This window comes from Lipophrys pholis (genome assembly GCF_963383615.2).
Source record: "Lipophrys pholis genome assembly, chromosome: 3".
Lineage (NCBI taxonomy): Eukaryota > Metazoa > Chordata > Actinopteri > Blenniiformes > Blenniidae > Lipophrys > Lipophrys pholis.
The window spans coordinates 15,469,301-15,485,664 of record NC_137627.1 but is presented as its reverse complement, the minus strand read 5'-3'; the positions used below and the strand labels follow the sequence as shown (position 1 = coordinate 15,485,664).

The 16,364-nt window shown below is 40.0% G+C and overlaps 1 protein-coding gene across 1 annotated transcript; it reads right to left on the bottom strand.

Moving 5' to 3' along the window:
• Window positions 1-8,996: 8,996 nt before the first annotated feature.
• Window positions 8,997-16,012, bottom strand: gpr184 (G protein-coupled receptor 184). Its single transcript, XM_080459787.1, has 2 exons — window positions 15,644-16,012; window positions 8,997-11,400 (listed from the first exon to the last, which is right to left on the bottom strand). The coding sequence occupies exon 2, from the start codon at window positions 11,356-11,358 to the stop codon at window positions 10,321-10,323; it is 1,038 nt and encodes a 345-aa protein (XP_080315913.1). The 5' UTR covers window positions 11,359-11,400; window positions 15,644-16,012; the 3' UTR covers window positions 8,997-10,320.
• Window positions 16,013-16,364: the final 352 nt, after the last annotated feature.

Sequence of the window (16,364 nt, the reverse complement as noted above, 5' to 3'; positions counted from 1 at the left end):
AAGCTCTCCCCTAAAAGTTCTGTGATCCATTCACTCCACGCCACTTGGTAGTTCTGAAGATGAATTTCAAATCCTCCCCACAATGCTTTGTGTCCCACACACATTAGGAGCGTATGGATGAAGTACAATTGATCTTGTACCATGCCAGGGCCAAATTGATGCACTGTGCTTAGAAAAACTGCATTTTTATCACATAGCAGGAGTAACAACAACAATAGACTACCAAATTGGGATGCAGGCAGCCATCAGTAATCTGCAAACAATGTGATGTGAACATTTCCTCTAACTGGATTTGGATCCACAGTGTGCTAACATAAGTGAGCAGCACCACAGCTGTGGTCACAATTCGATACAAATATCACTTGATGTGCATCGCTGCCTGAATTTGTCCTGCCAACCTTCTTCTGTTTCACAGCTTTTATCTTAGCAATCTGTTGAAATATGTGTAATGGATCTTTTTGTTGTTGATAATGTGTTGTAAAAACGTATTCAAACGAGGCTGAGTGTCAGTGTCAGTGTCAGTGTCAGTGTCAGTGCACCTGCAGGACTGTTTGTCAGGAAGTGTGGTCAGCAACAGCAGGGTCCGTCAGGGGACTGTTCTTCTTCTCCTTCTACACCATGGACTTCAGCTACAGCACACAAGCCTCTCCAGAGGTCCCCCTTGTAAACAAGATGTTGCATCTGAAGGGGCTTTCCCTAAAAATAAATTCAAAAATTCAAATTCAAATTCCACGAGTTCTCAGATGACTCAGCAGTATTTGGACGTATCAGCAGGGGTGACTTGGTGTGAACAGAAAACATCGGCAGCTCAATGTGACAAAGACGGTGGTGCACAATAATGATTAACTGGACTGGGTGAAGAACACTGAAGCCCTTTACAAGAGGGGCCGAAGCCGCCCCTATAAACTGAGGTCATTCAACATCTGCCTCACTATGCTGCAGGTGTTCTATGAGTCTGTGGTGGCGAGCGCTACCCTCTTTGCTGTTGCATGCTGGGGCAGCAGGCTGAGGGTGGCCGACACCATCAGGCTCAACGATCTCACGAGAAAGGCAGGCAACATGGCGGGGGCGGAAATGGACTCTGTACAGGTGGTCTCAGAGAGAAGGATCAGGTCCAAACTGAGGTCTGTCGTGAGCCATGATTCTCACCCTCCATGAATGTCCTGGTCAGCAGCAGGAGCATCGTCAGCGACAGACTCATTCCATCAAAGTGCCCAACAGAGCGCCACAGGAGATCCTTCATTCCTGTGGCAATAAGACCATAACTCTTCCTTGTAAATAGTGTGTGTTGTATTGCTTATGAAACTCACTCTGCTCTGCTATATCATCACTGCTGGGCTTTGTTTATATAGGCAGTTAGATTAATATTACTTATTTAACTTTACTGAAACTATCCGTTTCATTCTATGTGGTGCTATGTCAAAGAATTTCCCCTCAGGGATTAATAAAGTGATTCTGATACAGATTCTGATTGACATCTTTATTCACTTGACAAAAACACAATTTTAATGACTATGACATATTGTATATTACCATCATAAGAGTGATTACTCATCATAAAATAATTGACCACTCAGGAAAAATATATTTTTTTTGTGGCAGAAGGAAAGCATGTGATTACACTGTGGGTGTAAAATTCAATAATGGAGTATTATTCCTCGGCCTCTTACAGCCTGCTGTTATGAAAAGCCTGTCATAAATATATATGTGAATTCAAATGGCACAATAAGTGTTGAAAATAACCTTGTTAAAACGTTACAAATTACTATACTGCCAAATTGATATGCAACTAATTTATTCCTGTTAAGTAAAAAAAAAAGAAAAATCTCTTTTGTAAAATATCCCTCAAAGTTAGTCTATGCTTTAAAAAAAAAATTATGAAATGTATTTGCTGCTTCTACAAAATACATTAGCTGACCTTCATAAGAGCTATTTCCTATTACCCACGTGTTCGTAGTTTATATTATATCAGCTGCTCTGTTGTCATTAGATTATAAATCCCTTGCTTGACTGCTGAAACATGCATCATCATCGCCATCAACGAACATGTGCAGTCAAAAAAACACTGGATTTTAATAATGAAAGTTTAACTTAACAGACCAAAATGTATGTGCAGCATATGGACCAACATTTCATACCTTATAGTGGAAATATGTGAGCTAAAAGTCTTCTTCATCATAAGTGAAGTTATTTGGATGAGCCTTTCCCACTGAATGACTTTGTGTTTTGAGTAGTAGCAGGTTGCTACAGTAATGTAAAGTAATGCAGTACAGAGTAAAACAGAGTAGACAAACTAAATTAATGTTTTGAGTGGCTTATATAACATAATTTCCATGACTGAGTTCCATGACTATTGCTGTCCAGTTACACATTTTAATAAATCACTCAGTGACTCATGCAAATCAATTGAATTACTGAGTTATTATTGTAATAACCTTATATATTGTTTATGAATGTTTCATGAATGTCGATGAGAAAAAAAGGAAAAAAGTCTATCCAATTTTGGCTTTCGCTATTGTACATGTATAGTAGACACACAAGTGTGAAAACTCAGAAATGTATGAAGAACCAGCCGACACCTTAGTGCTTTTGTATAACATGTTATGTTCAGTTCTTAGTTCTTTTCCTGAATTGAAACCGTGGGAACAGAAATTGGCACATTTGTTTTAGCGTGTGTGCGTGCGTGCGTGCGTGCGTGCGTGCGTGCGTGCGTGCGTGCGTGCGTGCGTGCGTGCGTGCGTGCGTGCGTGCGTGGACACATCCTATCTGAAGCTGATGAGTAATGAGCCCTGAGATGTCTCAGATGGCAAAACATGAGCTGTGCAGAAAAGTAATCAGTCAATTATTCTGGAAGTCATGATCGTTTAATAAAACTTTAAAGTTAATGTTAGTTTTAGGACATTTTAGTTGAATTGTGGCAACTTTTCAATTCATTTTCAACAATCTAACTTTCTACTAGTTTGGGTTCCAGGGGTGGATCCAGTCCCAGCTCGACTGTGTGCAAATCCCAATAACTCATAATGACACACATTCACGTCGACCATCAATTTAGCGTCTGTGTTTTCTTTGGGATGGACTTGAGAGATTTAACTTCAAGCTTTTGCAATGTGGTGTTTGTGTCACTTCAGCTTCAACATCAGAATTGGATGTGGGCTACAGTGGCACTTTGACAGTAATTGTATGGTTACGAAGACAAATTAAAAACATTTTGGTTTCAGGCAGCAAGAAGCAAATAAATGCTACAGTCTCAATCCAGTTATTGTCATATATTGGTATGAAATTCCTGCAATTTAGTAGAACAGTGGGTCACATACACACACGCCAGCCAAAATATTATATTTACCTTGTTACTAATTGGTTGGAGCCCTTTACACAATCAGAACTGTCTTCATTCTTGTTGGCATACATTCAACAAGGAGCAACAAGTGCAGGTTGACATGCAGATTAGGCAGCTGAACATTAATGACATGAATCTCCAATTCCACTACCTCCCAAAGTTGTTCTGGTGACTATGGAGGTGTTTTGAGTCCAGTGAACTTATCAAGTAAAACAAAAAGGTGGTTGGAGCTTCTTGACATGGTGTGGTATCTGGTTGGTAGTATCTGTCAGAGGATGGTACACTGTGGTCAGAAAGGCATGGACATGGTCAGGAACAATAATCAGACAGCTGTCAAGTTTAAACAATGTTGAGTTCACACTCAGGAGCTCAAAGTGTGCCAAGAAATGATCCCCAACACCGTCACACCACAGCAACCTGAACCGCAGATAGAAGGCAGAATGGATCCATGTTTTCATGTTGTTTCTGCAAACTTCTGACCCGAGCGTCTAAATGTGACAGACGAGCAGACGTCAAGACTCATCAGACCATCAGTCTTCTATTATCTAATTTCAGTATGCATGAATTGTACTCCGTGTTTCACCAGCTGACCACCAGGTTCAGCGTTTGATTAGTTCTGAGACGGTCAACACATGGTCTTCTTAAACAAGAGGTTATCTGAGTTACTGTTGCCTTTCTATCATGTCGAACCAGCCTGACCATTATCCCCCAACCTCTGGCATCAACAAGATATTTTTGCTGAAAGAAATGCGGCTCACTGATTATTTTTCTCTTTTCATTCTCCGTAAACCCTTGAAATAGTTGTGAATGAAAATCACAGTCAAATACCTGTTTCTGAAACACTCCGACACCCGACACCAACAACTACACTGTGATCAAAGTCATTTAAATCACCTGGATTTGACTTGAGAAGGTCTTCATGCTTGAATACATTGACTTGGTGCCATGTGATTGGCTGGTTAGCTATTAGCATAAACAAGTATTTGAACTTTTATATCTGGTGTCGTGACTTGTGACTAAATTGCCTTCATGCATTTTAAATGGGTACTTTTCTGAAAACTGTCTCATTTGACTAAATACATCATACATCTGTGTGGAGGAGGATGCCTGTTCTACTATGTTTGCGACTTTCCTCTCACAGTTCAACAGATGGTATGTGAATTACAGTCTCTAATTTGGTGTAAATGAGTCCTGGCCTGTGCCTTTCTCTCTGTGTCTGCACTCTGATGGATTGGAAATTTGTCCAGAGTCAACTCAGCTTTTTGCCCTTTTCCGGCTGCTGGGATCGGCTCCAGCCACTGACCCTATGGTGAGCAGTGCAGCGTAGAATATGGATGGATCATGCCTTGTTCCAAAAAAAAAAAAAAAGTATTTTAAAGGTCATTTAAAAAGTCATTTAAATTAGGTGTGGTCTGTATTCATTAGCTTAATGGCTGAGGGAATGAAGGACGTCTCGGGGCATATAATAACGAGGCATGAGCGAGAATTAATTTGATGAATCTTTTTGCTTTTTCAGCTACTTGTTCCTCCTGGATTGTGCCCGTCTCTTTGGGGAGCTCAAACTAATTTTGGAGCACACTTTGATGATGCTGTTGAAGCTGTTCTATTCTTTCCCAGACAGCCCATTACACCTGCAGGTAAAGGAAAACATTGAAAGGCTTTCAACAAAAGAATGGTACAATTTTCATAAAATTGTGTCAAAGATATTTCAAGAATTTAGTTTCCACATTAAATTAATTCTTTGTTGACGCCCGTTTGGCAATCCACTCAGTGCTCATGTCAAATTTAAGCTGTGAGTCAATCACAGCGCCAAGATATTTGTAGAAGCCAACAATTGTGATCTTTCGATTGCGAATGATGCTTTCTTCTGGCAAGTCATTGTTCTGTCTAAAATCAATGAGTTGCTCCTCTTTGCTATATCTAAATCCAATGTTATCTTCACCCCACTTTACAAGCAGTGTAGAACATGGATGAATGCTCAATTTGAGGGTTACATATAATAAGAAAATATATACTCTGATATGTTTATTAATCACAATATTTCACATTAGTCTTGGTGGATTTAGGCAAGAAAAGCCCCAGTCACACTATCAGATCTTGAGATTGTCCGTTTGGCTTCGACACACTGAGACATCTTTACCTTTTCAGTTCTTTTTACAACTTCCATTTACCCATAAATGGAACTTTAAATGTCCATCCACAGTGAAATACTAACATAAGCGCTTGGTCTTGAGTGGTTCATTGGTTCCCACTCATCCGTAGCCAGGCTCTTTATTTGGACTCTCACGGGTTGTAGTCTTCCATTCTTTTTGTATCAAACTCTCCATCGCTCATAAAACATGAATTTTCAATCTCTTGGTGAAGAAAGTTGGATGAATTGATCCTCTGGTGGCGTGTGGTCACTTTTGTAGCCAGCGCTGCTTCAGATAAAATTGATCCAGTTTCCACAAAGTGTTTTAGACCATCCCCACAGAAATCGTTAGTCTGGTCATGATTTGATGCTGAGAAAGCTCCTCTTTGCTCAGAATAACAATCTGACTTCTTCTGAAACTTTCACTTAGTTGAGGCATTGCCATCAGGCAGAGCTACACAGCAAGCAATGATTTGCTGGAAACTTGAGGCACAACTCTCTATTACCGATTACTAAAAGCTGTCATTTGAATTGCTTGAGCAAACCTTTGCAGCATCAATCAGATCCACTTAAAACCCAATTTAGCGCTGCTACAAAAGGAGAAATATCAACCAAATAGATTGAAGTTATTGCAAAAAAAAGAAAAAGTAACAAGTGATTTTTGTTTTCATTATTCTAGAGCCACCAGATTTCCATCTTCTTGTCAGTTGTATAAGGTCTGTACCCTGTACAGGACACAAATGTATCTCAGGACAGTCAAACAGACTCACATTCACAGACGATTCACAGTCACTGGGACTCTGCAAACCTGTTGTTTGTACTGGAGAAGGAAACCAGAGTACCTACGAACTGGACTCAAACCAGAAAAATCAAAATGTGAGGCCAGACCTCTTATCTTTACACCACTGTGCAAACCACTTTTAAATGTTTGACTTTGAAATGACCTAACATCATTTAAAAAAAAAAAATCAAAAATCAAAAAAGGAAACATTTGCTCCACGGTATGTTGTGTTCAGAATTGGCACAAGCATTCACATTATTTACTTACACTTTTACTTTAACAAACAAAATTGAAAGTCGAAGAACTAATCTATCAAGGAAAAGTAATGTACTGTGATGTACTGTAGTACAGAAGTAATAACGTTCACAATACACAACGCAACTTTGATTTCATTTAAGAGGAAACGTCTTGTGAAACATAATTTACCAATCAGGATAAAAGAAGAGTGATCAAAATTCTTATTAGTATTAGTATTAGTATTAGTATTATTGTGTATTTGAAGTATTCCTAACAGAGTTAGGTGGTTGATTGAATTTACATTTTTAACTTTCAGACATCTTTAATTCAATTTAAACTTTGTAGTTGTTCAATCAATGACCAGGAAACACAAACAGGAAGCACACGTGTGAACTACAGTAAAGACTAATCCAGGAAATATCTGTCTCCAACCTGCTGTGTACTCCTGATTAAAGTCAGCCAACTACCAAATCATCACATTACAATAGTAACAATGTACTTGTATTTTGTATTTGACCCACTTCTGGTCAAGTGGATGATAAGAAAAAGCACAAAGTTCAGAAACTTCTGTGTATAGGATCATTTCATTCACCTGTGGCAGTCACCGTCATAAATACAAAACAAAGTTCAAGCCTTTGTCTTATCTGTTGCTAGTGAGTTGTCAGTTGTGATAAACCACTGTGGATTGGGGTCTCTTGTAAACACTGATGCCTCAGAAATTAAGGACAAATTGAATTTGATTATCAATATTTGTTGCCTTACCGAAGACGCGGCAGGAGAACAGCAACTCAGAAATAACATGACGCAATTAACAGTGATTGCTCATCAGAATAGAGGAAGTCAAAAGTTAATTTCTAATGAGGTGGTTTTGTACATATCACAATATGTGACTGAACTCTAAAAATAATGTCTGTGAATAGCCTGCATTTAGACTTACAATGCATTATGGAACTGTGAGTCATAACAGCTAATCATTGAAACTGTATTGATCTCCCAGAGTCCGGCCGCAGCCTGACTTAGCTCATTGAAAGCTGAGTCTAGTGAAAATGGAAGTTTAATATCGTGGACCTGATACCACAGGGTGATGGAGTACACATTTAATTTTATAGCTGACTGCACTTTAACATTTCTAAACATGCATTCAAAACACATTTTCCACGAATGCTTCTTCAAATGCTTCAAAATCAGACTTTTGCGGGGAAATAACAGGGTGAAGAAAAGGCATGTTAAGAAAGGCCATCTCCAGTCCTTACTCTCTTATCAAAAATCTTTAATCTAAAGACAGAGCATGAGAACTAAGCATACATTATTTTATTTTTATGTAGCTACACATAAAAAAAAAAATAATAATTTTTTTTTAAAAAAAAGGCCTGCCTTTAGAGTCATGTTCAACAGGAAGCAGACTCGATCCATGATCTTCAGAATATACTGTATGTCTCAGGTGGTCTGGAAAAAGCTTTTGGTCTTCCCCAGAAGCTCTCAAGGAAGTTGTAGGTAATTCATGTGATAGTTAAAAGGTAAATATGGTGGGGGGGAAAAACATCTGCTTGTTGATTAGTTAGTTAGTTAGTTGCTGCAAAATACGCTTGAACAGGTTAATAGCTAATGTTTAACAAATTAGTGTAAACAAATTGATTCCAATAATTGTCCATTTACCTGACTGCCTCAGAAGATCCAATCTGACCTTTTGAAGAGGTTTCATAGCCAAGTACAAATATGCTCCTTTTGCAGTTTTTATCTACAGCATGAGGAAAACACATGGAAAGGTTTAGTTTCAAAACTTTCACGGAGTCCCTAAGCATCTTCATCCTTTGGCGGTAGATACAGGTCACATGGGGCTACATAACAACACAGAAAATGAGGTTGAGGTAGGAAAACTTTTCTGTTGTGAAAGTATCCGTTGTTCTTTCCTCCCGGTGGTAATAACTGAACAGAATATACAGGTTGTAGCTCAGTCGACTAACTGGCTAACAGCAGAGACGGCAAACAATCTCCTGTAATTTTCCACAACCATTGATAGTTCAGGGGTGCTCCACCGAGGTATCCTCGAGGATAAGGTCAACACGAGGGAATATTTGTCTGTAATGAAACTGTGATGACAATTTCTGTCAATTAGAAAGTCCGTACCAAACACTCTGTAGTTCCAAGTAATCAGTTTTCAGTATGTGTAATATGTTTTGAGCTAAATCTTTAATTTTACTTTTGTTTGTACTTCAAGGAAAACATTTGGAAAGACTCAGCTTTTTCATGCTGAGCGTATCAGTAAAATATTTCTAAACAAAATGCCTGTACTTATTTTAAGTTGCAAACAGAAACAAAAGCAATCAGAGATTTTTGACGTCCGCCAAAGGTAGACCTGGACTCAGAAAAAAAAAAGTTTCTGGATCACCTCCAAAATTGAATGGAATCTTCCATGGCCTAATATCGATCTGTGGTGTAACAAAATCCATGCAGTAGTTTTGACACAATCTTGCTAACAGACAGACAGACAGACAGATGAACAAATAAATATATGCCAATGATTTTATTACGTCCTTGGCGGAGGTAAAAACCCAGGGAGCAATTACATGACTACGTAATTGCTGTGGATGAACAATACATATTATATTACATCATTGTGGTGTTTCAGAAACTATTTCAGAAGTTCACAGATGTCTTCTTTTTTTCAGGAGGAAGAATAGTTTATACAAACCTTGACATCTTCAAGGTACATCTATCTGTGTGCTCAGTGCTCAGCTGGTGATGTATTGATGTGTTCAACAGCTCAATAGGTGCATGAGAGAGAGCCACTGTGGGAATAATGGACACAAGAAAAACACTAATGATGCCACTTCACTGTTCAGTATCATCTTTTCTTTATTTCAGTTCTTCTTCCTCTCTTCTGGTTGCGTTGTCCTGTAACGTGTACATCGGAATAATTCTCTTCGCGTTCTTCAGATATTAAAATGAGGACAGCAAACTCTGCCGGAAATTATTTTAACACAAGTTCAGATGCCAATGAAATGCCGCTCTACTCTCCATCTCCCAAGCACATGACCGCGAGCGCACACCAACACCTGATTGCTCTCTTTTTCCACTCGACACATAAGGCCAGCAGCTCGACTGCATCAATGATTAGTTTTATATGGTAATGGTAATGGCTAAGTGCTTGCATGTACTGTATGTGCTTTTCATTTCCCAAGCTCTTTGCTCGCTTTTAGTTGTGTTTTTTTCTTCCCAAAAACATCCAATTCCAAATTTATCATCACATATTTCCTGGAAGAGACAAACCAGAGTACCTGCATAAATTAGTAGTGTATTTGTCTGTCCATTCAGCTCTTTTTATTGTTGTTTAGACAGCGACACACAGACACGCTACTGAACTCTTTTCTCTTGGCATGCTTTGTAGTTTGAGCACATTAAATATGTTAGGGTCACACAATCATTATATAGATTGAAAGAAAAAAGAAAAAGAAAAGCCAAGGCTCCTCAACTATAGCGCTGTCCAACAACAGAACAAGTGGCTGCCACTGAAGAACTCTCTGAGGAGCAGAACCAGGGACTCCAATCCAATTACCCCGGCCCTGAGATGCACACATTATGCAGCCTCTTCTTGAGGGATGCGAGTGGGATCAGGAGGACAGACTAATGCAACAGCGTAGCTCGCAGAGGATGGCTGATTGTCCACACACAAAGGGCTGATTATTGGATGTAAATAGACCTGCTGCCCAATGTCTAACTCTAGAGATGAGAGCTTGAGTTTAAAAGTCACAGTACTATGCATAACAGTGTATATATGTATACACACACACACACACACATGCATACAGATACACTAAACATGCAGCTGTTTGTTCATATTAGATTATTATTGGTCTTTACTCGTTTGGCTGAAGTTACAACACAGTTCTCTGTCTTTGACTGTCTGCGTCCTTTCCAGCAATGTTTCATCTTCTCTTGGACCACGTTGCTGACCAGCACATAAAGCACAGGGTCCACCACGCAGTTCAGACTGGACAGTGCCAGCGCGCACGAGAAGTATAAGTGCATACTCTGCTCAAACTGGCAGTAAGGTCCTTCAGGCGTTAAGTCGTCTTTGTTTCTGTAGAAGACAAGGGAGCGTATGAGCAGGAGGATGTGATAAGGAGCAAAGCAAAAGGAGAAGATCCCGATCACTCCAAAGGACAGCAGCCGGATTTTTCTCTTAGTCTGAGCATTCAGACCAGGGCTTTGGCCCACAGTGGCGAGCACCCTCCAGTAGCTCACTGCCAACACGAGCAGTGGCAGCAGGAAGCCGATGCCCACTCGGAGCAGATTGAAGAGAGCAACATTTGGCTGCATGGGGTAAGTTTCATAGCAGCGGTCATTGTTGTGCTGGTCGTCGTGGGCGTCTTTGAGATTGTCATAGATCAGCACCATGATGTGCATCACCACCACCACCACGTAAACAGAGATGCACTGAGCCCAGGCGTAGCGGGATGTACGTTGAGTCTTGAAGTGGAACGGGTAAGTGACCACCAGGCAGCGATCCACAGAGATGCAACACAGCAGGTAGATGCTGATATACATGTTGGAGTAGTAGAAGAATCCAGCGACGCTGCATGTCTCAACTCCGAGCCCCCAGTGATGTCCCTGTCGATAATAATTCATCCAAAGTGGCATCGTGAAGATGAAGAGTATGTCAGAGATTGACAGGTTGAGCAGGAAGATTCCCAGAACGTTTTCTCTCCGCACTCGTTGATAAATGGGGCCCAGGGTCAGCACATTGAACGTCAAACCGAAGACAAAAGCCACAATATAAACAGACATCAGGAAGGTGCTGATTCCCTCTGAATCAATTGTCACACACGTTGCGTTTGTGGCCGTCATTGTCAGTGTGACGGAGGCGTTCATTGTTTCTTCAGTTTTCTGTCACTTTCCTGGATAGAACTTCACCTGTGAAAACAAAAACACAAGATGTGTGTTAGCTTTTCTGGAGAAAAGAAAGGGTCTTTTCTCCCTTCTGGTCTATTCTTCCTTTAAAATGTTTCTGGGGTTTCATCAAAATATAAAATGCATAAATTAAACAGATTAAACATCAACAGTGGTTGAAAGTGATATGGAATCGACTTTACAACAAAATTAAAATGGGTAAGATGGGACTGTTTGTTAGTAATGGTACAGCTGTTGTTTTTTTGCATTGCATTCCGTTTGTTATATTGATCACTTTAAAAGTCATCCATCCATCGTCGATTCCACTATATTCAACTAAGGATCGCGGCATGCTGGAGCCAGTCTCAGCTGACAATAGGTGAAAACAGGTTACATGCAGTATTTTCAACCACGTGCACATCTCAAAAGTATAATAAAGAATACAATGAATAAGTCTCAATTTCCCATCAATTATTATCAAACTTACATGTGTATTACATTTATTACACATGGACTGATATTTTTTGTTTCATTCTACATAATTTTAGCATTCAAATCATGAACATCACACCTGTAATAATTAAAAATATTTGAATATTTCTCTGATCGCAATGTAGTGAAGAAAACTTTAAAAACCTAAAAAATATGTAAATACTTTGAAATCTTTTTACCAAATCTCACCCTGGCCACAGGTGACATAAACAAACCGCTGTATATCTTAATATTTCTAATACAGCTTGGACATTTTGGATCCCTCAGCCTATTACGAGGTTCAGCGGGCTGAGGGGATAATATCATCGGGGGGTGTCGTGATGATTTCATATGTGAGACCATTTAGCTCCACACAGTGGAGGGAGTTCTGGCAAAGCTCCCCTCCAGAGAACAGACTGGCTTAGTCATGCTCACGGAGGATAACGGTCTGCACCCACGTTTCTAATAGAAACTGAGACCACCTGAATTCCCTCTTTAAAGCCCGAGCTGGCTCTGTATGAAGGAATGATGAAATGTATTTCTTTGTGTTAATGTCCTGGATTTATGAATACTGTGCCTTAAGGCACTTTCCATTTGATATACTTTTATGGAGAATCCTCTGCTCCCAACTGACAAGCTCATATTATCATATGCAAATGTTGCTCTTGTTAAATGGTCTTTAAATTGTTGCCCTCATTGCCCTGCATGGTTTAAAACTGAGCGACAGGCAGAGTTGGCACAGACTGTATCAGCAAAACAGGATTTGCATTTTACAACAACCAGCTCAATTTATCAGCTCAAAATGAATTTGTGGGGGACAGAATATCAGTCAGATCCAAGCAGTTATTGTTAATTTGTTTGTATCCTCACAGAGGCAGACAGAGAGTTTAAGTTAATGGTTTACTTTAATCTAATGTAACAGCCACCGACGTAGCTTGTCTCCAGCAGACACGACGGATGTAAATGCTTTGTGCAGCTTGAGGCATGACTAATGTGAGCTTCATGCACTATATGACAATCAATTAAATTCCTCCTGGATTCCCTTTGTAGATGCATCATCAGGTTTGTTTCTAGTAGAACGGTCGGTGTGATTCTTGCCCATCAAGCAAACGCATTTTGGCTATTTGTCATACATTGCAAAAGGACAGCGGGTCATCTTCAAGTCCCAATTTTGACAATTGGATTCCTGTCTCCACCTTTCAATCTGTCAAAGTGTCCTTGTTCCTTCCTGTGGCTATCGCCATTGCTTTGTGAGCGTGTGCGTGATTATATGTGTGAATATAACCGATCATGTAAAGCTAGCTGAGACTAGTAAAGTGGCTCCGAAAGGCCACGAACAACTGCCCACGCAGCTAAATGTCAAAAGATAATGGGGAAAAATAGCCACTCGCTCCTCAGTGTGGCGCATTAGTGTGAAACATCCGGCCCGTGGGCCAAAGCCTTCATTCCTGTGTGATGACAACTCATAAAGAGAGTTTCACAATTAAATTAACTCCTGTTATTCATATCACATATAGTATACTTGTACAAATGTTTGCAACTAGGAATAACACAAATATATTTTTCATTCGCATAGTGCTCTTCAAGCTGTGAATCCCATTCATACACATCAGCAGTGACAGCTGGCGCCCAAGGTGCTCAATTCAACAGTTGGGAGCAATTTGAGCTTAATTCATGGTCTTTCACAAGGATATTTTGTCATCTTTTCCTCAATGGATGGGGAAATGAGTCAGCGAACCTGCAACCTTCCAATCGCCACCTACAGATATTCAGATAAATATTAATTTTAGGTTAGATTGTAAATTCTGAAATAGGCCACTGCTTATCAAAATAACTTCATAACTTTAATGCTTTGTCTTGTAATGACTCCCTGCAATAAGGGAGCAGCTGAATGGACAAAAAGACTAAGTCAATTGTGTCCTGTACTGTTAAATGTTAAAATGACAGATAGAATGTGAAATACTCGTCTTTTATCCAGGCTTGGGACCAGCAACTTTGAACATGAGGAATTCATTTGCAGCGTGGACACGGAGTGGTGAAGCTTCGACTGCTGCAGAAGCCACTGAGACTGACTGCAGTGTTCAACACACCAGAATCTCTAAATTTATCGCTAGTCGCTATAAAGATTTCAAATGTCAACAGGAAACGCCGTGGAGTAGCATTAAAAGCTATGCCACGCTGTGAGGGTCCATTTGTAGAAACATGCCAGCTCAGTCTGAAGTCAGAGGGTTTCAAATCTTTCAGCCCATTTCTCTTATGAAGTTCAAAGTTAAAAGTCAAAGAGAAAACACAAACCAAAATTGAAGGTGTTGGTCTTCAGACATGTCAACGTGTTGAAACTATAATTACTTTTATTCGAAAATGTCAACTTCTCCAATTTTTAATGAAAAGCCTTAATTACTGAGGTAAACATTTGGAGTGGTTGTTAGTTGAAGGTTGTCATGCTCCTGTGTGTGGCTCCTGAACTGAATGACGTTGGGCATCGTTCAAGTCGATGCTGTGAGACGTTATGTAGACGACACAGAGTTTATAATCAGTGTAGGCCAACAGTAGGTGATTTGAAAAGCTTCAGGGTTTCATGTTCAGCACTATGCCATCATTTGGTAGGAAAACATCTAAATATTGTTCTGTGCCTCTATTTGTTTCCGCTCTATGTTTTGTTCCTGCCTCCCAGGCGCGGCCCTGGTGTTTTAGTCGGCTCAGGATGCACCTAATGCCATTAACGTCCAGAAAATCCAATAACGGAGGAAACATCGAGAGCCAGCTCGTCTTCAGAGAGTGATAATGTGTGCCCGAATATGCGTGCTTGAGTGTGTGCAAGTGTGTTACAGATTCAGAAAGGAAGGAAACATCTGAGAGAGTAATAGTGAAACATTTTGCACATATACTCTTTTTCAAAATTATTCATTGGCTATTTAGTCACTGTCTGGCTGTTGTGACTAACTATAAGTTGGTTTTTCCCCTCCTACGAACTGTTGGCCTGTTTCTCTCTTTCAGTTCATAGTATTCACATGTGTTTTACAATATTCTTCATTACTTGTTGAGCTAACAAGTGGAACTCACTTCAGTTTAGGAGCAACATAAAGTCAAAATTAAACTTTCCATTGGACGGATTGGTAAAATAATAGTGTCATCACCTTTTAACCAAAATGCTCTCTTTTTTTTCTGGGTAAATAACAATGAGAACAATCTGAAAAGGTCAACATTCAAAAAACTATAATTTCACAAAATGTGTAAACCCCAATTTTATCATTGTGCTCTTCTTTGAAAAGTAGGACCTTGGTAAACGTTTTGAAACAATGTGACCCCAGTGGCTTCCTCCAGGCCTACTATACACAACTTTTTTAAGAATGTGTTTGTTAATATTACAACCCGAGCTCAGCCTTGTAATGAGAAAACGTCTCACCAGTGGAACTTTAAAAATGCACAATTGCTTCTCGTCTTTTGTGTAAGGTGATGTGTGTCATGTTTCTTCTTCCAACCAAATGGAAATAACTTATAATTTATGGTTCACAGCCTCCCTCCCTAATACCAAAGCAGTGATTCACAGATGTCCTGATCCAGCTTCATATTCCCAAGATATTCCACATCTTGTCAAACAGTTTTGTGGTGCACTCTGCAGTGCGCTGTTGTGAAACAAGATGCTTTTACCTTAATGTCACAGTAAGGAATTAAACTAAATGTACAACTTTTCAATACTCTTGTTCAGAAACAGGACACTTTGTCCAACTTTTAGCCTCCCTCAACCCGATCTCAAACTTCTCACTTCCAAAACTTTAATCGGTTATGACCTCACCTGCGGTTTGAGGAAGATGCGTCGCTTGTTTGTGAAAGAAAGCTGTCCAGCTGAAGAAAAGTTTCAGACACATTCCAGAGCTGCTTCGGGTTTGTCAAAGTTGAGTCCGGGAAGGTCAGAAAAGCAGCTCCAGACGAGACACTTCAGAGATACTGACGTGCAGCCGAGCAACCAGAGTCCCACATGGTCCAGAGAAAGGATGAGCTTGATAATTATTACTCAATTCGATAACTACAGACGGCAGGGGAGTCTCTCTACATGCGCTGTGTGATTAATTATTCTGGTTGTCTTTCCTCCGAAAGCCACGGCTAAAATGTCAGCTGGAAGTGTTCTGAAAAGAGGAAGGCATCGTATGAAAAGGGAAAGACCCTGGCAGAAGGAGGGCGGTTTGGTTTTGCACACGTGCGAGCAGGAAGTATACAGGGGTGGGGATAAATGCTGCACCGAGATGGAACAGATGTTTACGCTCTGGAGGAATAGACAGTCTCTTCTATACGTAAAAGAAAGTGAAGCTCAGCAGAGGAAGTGAATCATTAACAGTAAATTCCCCTGATTACTTCACACTCACCTCGGCGGTTTTATTGTGTCGGCAGTGTAAATATGGGTTACAGATAGTGAGGCTACAAACTCTTCTTCCTGACACACATTAAAGTGTTACACACAGGTGGGCAGATCGTCTTTAGCGCGATTGAAACAGAATGCTTCTCTCTTTTCACTGCAA

Excerpts from the sequence above, each read along its gene's own strand:
- gpr184 (XM_080459787.1), bottom strand. The coding sequence starts at position 11,358 with ATGAACGCCTCCGTCACACTGACAATGACGGCCACAAACGCAACGTGT.